At 53.8% G+C, this 6875-nt stretch overlaps 1 protein-coding gene across 1 annotated transcript; it reads left to right on the top strand.

The window, feature by feature from the left end:
• On the top strand, positions 901-6651 carry CRYBA4 (crystallin beta A4). The gene is made up of 5 exons (XM_018061270.1): positions 901-1017; positions 1901-2019; positions 3196-3337; positions 5423-5565; positions 6319-6651. Exons 1-5 carry the CDS (start codon positions 979-981, stop codon positions 6464-6466), a joined length of 591 nt encoding a protein of 196 aa, XP_017916759.1. The 5' UTR covers positions 901-978; the 3' UTR covers positions 6467-6651.

Below are 6875 nucleotides of genomic sequence, written 5' to 3'. Positions count from 1 at the left end.
CCATTTTATAGTTTATCCTTGCTCCATTTTACAAGAGGAATGGGGGGAGGACCTGCCCCAGGTCACATGGCTAGGAAGGCTGAGGTGTTTGGACTGTTGGTCCACCACTGGATTAGGGTGGAGCTGATTAGAGGGGACCGTCTTCCTCTTGCCTTCTTCACGGGTGATGCCCGAGGGGGGCACCCTGGCCTCTCCCTCCCAGCCGAGGCCAATGGTGCTGACACCTCTCCATCGGAGCCACAAGCAGGGCTGGCTTTTGTTCCCGTCACTCACTTGCTGAGTCAGGGCTCCGTCCCCCAGGGGCCCTCTCTCCTCCCTGCCTATAAGAGCCTGACCTCGGCCGTTCGCGGGTCTGGCACGTTCTCTGGGTCCATCTCGGTAAGTCCCCGGCTTGGAGAAGGGGTGGGATTCGAGCTCTGGGTGAGTCTCCTGGGAGACAGGGGAGCCCCTCGTCCCCAGTCCTGGGGGGATACCACTGAGTCATCCCGCATGCCATCCTCATCGAACCAGGCTCCAGACCTTGAGACCAGTACCTGCGACCGCCGTCTGAAACCCAAATGATTCCTGTAATCCTGCGGCCTCACCTTCTGCTCTTACAGCCTCCCTTCTGGGTCAGGCGCTGTCTTTGGAAGGCTCTCAAGCTGAGCACCTTGGCGCTTGCCAGGGGCGCAGCACCCACCCACCCGCAGCCATGGAAAATTCCCCCTAATGAGTAGATAAATCAGCACCGAGGGGGCTTAGAGGAACGGGACCCAGAATGGGTTCATTCTGAGACAGAGAGAGGATGGAAGAGAAGGAGATGGTACTGGAAAGTGGAGGAGGGGGACAGCCCAAAGCCGCACTTTGCCCTTCATCTGGGGCACTTCTGGACCCCACCTGGGTACCCATCTGCTCAAACCAGACTTCAGCTTCAAGGAGGGGAGCAGAGTCTGGGTGGAAGCTTCCTCACCTTCTTCTGTCGCCTAGGAAACGAGCGGCATGTCTCTGCAGTGCACCAAGTCGGCGGGACACTGGAAGGTAGGGGAGGCGCTGGGGGTGGGGGGCGACGTCGGGAGGGGGAGGGCACAGGTCAAACCCAGGTCCTGCGGACCCCTGCCCCACCTTCACTGAGTTCCCACCTCACCCCTGGAGGGGGGCGGTAATGAGGGCCCATTTCACAGAGGACATAGTCGAGGCTGTGAGAGGGAGAGGGTCTTGCCCGAGGTGACACACAGAGGTTCTTGACTTGAACTTGGGGCTTCCTGTCCCCAACTTTAACCGTCTCTCTGGCAGATAACAACAGGTCTTCCCTCTAGCTCAGGCGGTAAAGAGTCTGCCTGCAACTCAGGAGACCTGGGTCCGATCCCTGGGTTGGGAAGACTCCTTGGAGAAGGGAATGGGAACCCACTACAGTGTTCTCGCCTGGAGAATCCCATGGACGGAGGAGCCTGGCGGGCTACGGTCTATGGGGTCGCAAGAGCCAGACAGGACTGAGTGGCCAGCACCACTACCACCAGCAGAAAAGGCCAGCCGGTGATGGTGCACAGTCTCTGGGCGTGATTCCTTTGGTTTCCTCTGTGTTAAAAAAGAAGAGGAAAAAGAAAAACCCTAAAACCTCTGAATTTGTCATCAGCCTTTGAACACCGGGAGAGCTCACAGAAAAGTTCGGTTACAGGGGTTGTCTTGGGAAAATTGGACTGTTGGTCGCATTACCACGTGGCAACAGTAGGTGGCGCTCCCGGGGTCTCAGCTCTCACCCTCCCGTCCCTGGACCCTGAAGGCATCTGAGTTTGCCGGCCCTGCATTACCTGGCCTGCTCCTCACTGAGTCCTGGGGTGCATCCCTAACCCCTCACCGTCCCCCATTCCCCCCGGCTGCCCAGCACTCTGATGTGGGTCCCTACCTTTTCTCTCCGGCATAGATCGTGGTGTGGGATGAGGAGGGCTTCCAGGGCCGGCGGCATGAGTTCACGGCCGAGTGCCCTAGCGTGCTGGAGCTTGGCTTCGAGACTGTTCGATCTTTGAAAGTGCTGAGTGGCGCGTGAGTCCAGGGGGATCAGAGTTGGGGTTGGGGAGACAGGAAGGTATCTAGAGAAGGGTGCTGGGACTTTTAGGTGTTCGAGGTCCTATCTTCCCAGGCTCTAACTGTACCGGTGTGCCTCCGTGGGTTTGAGATGCTGGGGAGCACGAAGGATGGCAGTGTAAGGTTGCACAGGTTGTGCACTGCCCAAATGTAGCGGGGAGCGGGGCAGGGAGGTGGGGGGGGGGAGGGTCGGTGGTGCCATTCACAGAGTCTGCACATTGGATGAGGCAGCCCTGTGGGGGCAGACCTTCAAAATCCAGTGTTGGGTCTGAAGTGTCTCTGTTAGGTACAAATCAAAAGTCAATATCACTCACCAAAAGTGGAAGGTAACTAAAAATATAGTGAAAAATAATGCTAGTAATTTTTAGTTAAGCATTGCTGCCTGACTGAGGCTCTGAGCATGAGATATGTTTTGTTTAAAAAGAGAGAGAGAGGGGACTTCCCTGGTGGCCTAGTGGTAAAGAATCTGCCTGCCAATGCAGGCGATGTGAGTTCGATCCCTGGCTGGGGAAGATTCCACACGCTTTGAGGTAGCTAAGCCCACAGGCCACAGCTACTGAAACCTGTACCCTAGAGCCTGTGCTCCACAACAGGAGAAACCACCGCAATAAGGAGCCTGCACACCGCAGCTAGAGAAAAGCCTGCACACGGCAGGGAAGACTCAGCACAGCAAAAAATAAAATAAATTTGAAAAACTTAAGAAGAGAGACGGAGATTAATGAGATGACCAAAGCTGAAGTCAGCACTTGGTCAGGTCTCATCTACGTGGCCCAGGGGGACAGGTGCAAGGGCAGCAGGTGCCTGCCAGTCCCCTGCCTGCAGGATGCACGGTGGGGCAGCGGGCTTCTCCACATCGGCACTATGGATGTTTGGGGTCAGGCAATTCCGTGCTGGCAGCTGCCCAGTGCATGGGAGGATGTTTAGCAGCGTCCCCAGCCTCTACTCACAAATGCCAGTTGTAAATCTCTCTCCTCCGGACTCCCAGCAAGACAACTACAAATGCCTGCAGACATTTAAAATGCCTCCTTGGGTGTGTGTGGGGAGGGCAAAGTCACCCCTATATGACAACCACTGGTCTGGAACTCAGGGTCGGAGGCCTCCTCACCCCTTGTACCCTCTACCCTCTGTCGGCAGGTGGGTGGGTTTTGAGCACGCCGGCTTCCAAGGGCAGCAGTATGTGCTGGAGCGGGGCGAGTACCCATCCTGGGACGCCTGGAGCGGCAACACGTCCTACCCTGCCGAGCGGCTCACCTCCTTCCGGCCGGTGGCCTGCGCTGTGAGTCCTGACACTGCCTGATCCCTGAGGGCAGGGGTGGGGGGCTGAGCCCCTCCAGTGGGGGCTTGGAAATTGGATGTCCATAGTTCAGGTTCTCGTATCACTGCTTCAAGCTGTGGCGGTCCCTCCCCTCTGTGAGCCTCGGTTTCTTCATCTTAAACTGGGGCCATGGTACTTAAGTTCTGGGTGGGGGGGGAAATGTACATGCGGACAGAGCCCGGCACAGACATTCTGCCCATTGCTGCTCTGGTTGTGATGTGAACTCCTTCCTGTTTTGTGTCCTTTTCCCTTTTTCTGGTCGTGCTGTGCGGCTTTGGGGACCTTAGTGCCCTGACTGGGGACTGAACTGTGCCCCCTGTGTCGGGAGCATGCAACCCTAACCTCTGGACCACCAGAGATGTCCTTGCATCCCTCTTTTCATGACTCAGGGGCACTGGGAGAGGCTGGGCACCAGAGATGGCAGGGCGATGGAAGAATAGGGGTCCTATGTCTTATTCCTATTCACTGTCAGTGTTCCTGATTTTATATTTTAGCTACTGTGCACAGAGTATGGGGGGAGGTGAGTATTATGACCCCCATTTTACAGATGAAAAAACTGAGGCTCAAAAAGGTGTATTTTTCTCCTTCAAAAAACAATTTTGATGAATTTTAAATAACTACAGCACATGTATTTATCCCCTAAAGTTCAGGGAAAAACCCCATATGGCTGAATAAGAAAATAAAAGTCACTTATACCCACACTTCTGAGACAGAAGCCTACTGTTATCGGTACTTGAGATTCCCTTGGTTTCTGTGCTACCCACAGATGCTATCTGCAGCGATTGATGTCCATATCGATGTCTAGATCTGCGTATCAGCACCATCTAAGGCTATATATCTACATATGCATATCATTTGGTTGTACAAATTGAATCATAATGAACCTAAAGCTCGGAAACCAGCCTTACCCCCTCTGCAAATATATCCAGTCACCCTCCGGGTGATTAAATCTCACCTGTGACATTTTCCATGGTGCCTACCCAGTATACCGTCTCATGGCTGCTCACTTGTTCCACAGACAGCCCAGCCACTGTGCCGTATAGGGACCCACGCGGGCTCTCACAGAAGCGATCCCTGCGTTCACCTGGTTTACCAGTTCTGCAAAAGTGGATGTGGTTAATTTCATTTTATAGATGTGGAAACAGGCTCAGAAATGCTGTGGGACAGGTTTTTTTTGTCTATTTAAACTTTTTATTTTGTATTGGGGTATAGCCAATTTAACAATGTTGCCATAGTTTCAGGTGAACAGGAAAGGGACTCAGCCACACATATACATGTATCCATTCTCCCCTAAATGCCCCTCCCATCCAGGCTGCCACATGACATTGAGCCGAGTTCCATGTGCTATACAGTAGGACCTTGTTGGTTATCTATTTTGAATATAGCAGTGTGTACATGTTCATCCCAAACTCCCTAACTATCCCATCCCCCCATCTCTCCCCTCCGGCAACCATTAAGTTCATTCTCTCCGCCTGTGAGTCTCTCTCTGTTTTGTAAGTTAAGCTCATCCGCATCATTTCTTTTTCAATTCCACATATAAGGAATGTCATACGATATTTCCTCCTTCCCTGTCTGACTTACTTCACTCAGTATGACAATCTCTAGGTCCATCCCGGTTGCTGCAAATGGCATCACTTCATTCTTTTTAATGGCTGAGTAATATTCCATTGTGTATATGTGGGGCATGTCTTTAAGCTCAGTCAGCTGGTGTGTGGAGAATCAGGATTTGAACCCAGATCTCCACACCCTGCTCTTAACCCTAGTGCAACACTCCAGCTTACCCCCGATCCCCTGCTGTTGGGTGTCATATTGATTTTTTTTGATTATTTTCTTTTTTTCTTTTATCACCAAGGCTTGTTGTCCTTGTTTATTTTGTGTAAATTTCGGGAAGGTTTTGCCTCTTATAAGGTTTCCAGTGCCTGTTGCCTTACTGTCCTTCCAGAGCGCTGGCGAGGGAAGGCTGATTTTTGGAGACGAGAGCTGGGGTGCGGGGGCCTGCTGGGGCTTCCGACTGACACCCTGATGCTCTGACTCTCTTCCCTGCAGAACCACCGCGACTCGAGGCTGACCATCTTCGAGCAGGAGAACTTCCTGGGCAGGAAAGGAGAGCTGAGTGATGACTACCCCTCTCTCCAGGCCATGGGCTGGGATGGCAATGAAGTGGGCTCCTTCCACGTCCACTCGGGGGCGTAAGTGGATCGAGGCTGTGCTCTGCAGGGACAGAGAGGAGGTTGAGAGGGCTGGGGGGACACCTCCTGAGGAGGATGGACCTCTTGGGAATCTCGAGTCCGCCTCCCTCTTACAGAAAGGGGACGGGAAGCTCAGAGAAGACACCAGCCCTCGTCTAGTCCTGAACAATGTGAGGGTCAATGAAGAGGAAGACTCCTCCCTTCTTCCTCCTGCCATCCCCTCCCCCTCCTCCCTCTTCCTTCTCCCCTCCTCTTCCCTCCCCTCCCCTCCCCCTCCCTCCCCCCATCCCCCCTCCCTTTCCTCATCAAATATTTATTGTGCCAGGCATTGTGCAGGCGCTAAATAACAATGAACCAGGGCACACAGGTGCTTGCTGTTGGCAGAGGAGCATGACTTTTTTTTTTTACAAATAATCTGTTAATTACCTAATTACGCGAGTGCTACAAAGGTAGTAGGGGGGACCGTGGCCTAATTTGGACGAGAAATCAGACCGCCCCCGTTGCAGTGAAGATCGGGCTGAGACCTGGATGATAAATATTAACTCGACCAGGCAAAGAAGGGCCAGAAGGGTGTTGCTGGCAGACGGAAGCGCGTGATCTAGACGCCCGTGGTGGGCAGAGCAGGGCGCGTTCTGGGCAGGAGCGCGGGGTGGCTGGAGTGTGCCTGCAGCCCCGGCTCCCCCTGTGTCTCTGCCTTGGTGGCCGTGCTGGTGCCTCTTGAAAGGTAACGGTCTGCCCCCTTCCCTTTTCCAGCTGGGTTTGCTCCCAGTTTCCTGGCTACCGAGGCTTTCAGTACGTGCTGGAGTGTGACCACCACTCAGGCGACTACAAGCACTTCCGGGAGTGGGGTTCTCACGCCCAGACCTTCCAGGTGCAGAGCATCCGAAGAATCCAGCAGTGAGCAGAGGGGTCGGCCTGAGCAGGGCGCGTGTGCTTGTCTGGAATGGAGGCGCCGCGGACGCTGCACCTGCTCTCCCGTCTGCCCGCCCTGTAACCTGTATGCACCGCTAACCCTGTGGGCCAGTCCACGCACAGTCAGCACGAAAAACTAAAAGTACTGCTAAAATAAAAGGCCTAGTGTCAGCCTGTGGTCTTCCATTTGGTGAATCCTTTCAGAGGATCAGCGTGTGGCTTTGCTGATTTTCTCTGTCGTCCGTGTTTCATTTCGCTGAGTTTTGCTCTTGCCCTTCCTGTTGTTCATCTTCTATTATTTAGGGTTTACTTTATTCGTCTTGTGCCTAGCTTTTAAAGGTAGAGCCTCGAGTCATTAATTATGGCCCCTCCCCCCATATGGGTTTCCCTGGTGGCTC

Source organism: Capra hircus, chromosome 17 (assembly GCF_001704415.2).
Source record: "Capra hircus breed San Clemente chromosome 17, ASM170441v1, whole genome shotgun sequence".
NCBI classification, from domain to species: Eukaryota; Metazoa; Chordata; class Mammalia; order Artiodactyla; family Bovidae; genus Capra; species Capra hircus.
This window is presented reverse-complemented; position numbering and strand designations above follow the sequence as displayed.

Bases quoted from the DNA above. Each gene is read 5' to 3' on its own strand.
- CRYBA4 (XM_018061270.1), top strand. From the start codon at position 979: ATGTCTCTGCAGTGCACCAAGTCGGCGGGACACTGGAAG. The intron at 1,018-1,900 runs GTAGGGGAGGCG...TCTCCGGCATAG, and splicing joins AGTCGGCGGGACACTGGAAG to ATCGTGGTGTGGGATGAGGA. The intron at 5,566-6,318 runs GTAAGTGGATCG...TCCCTTTTCCAG, and splicing joins TTCCACGTCCACTCGGGGGC to CTGGGTTTGCTCCCAGTTTC.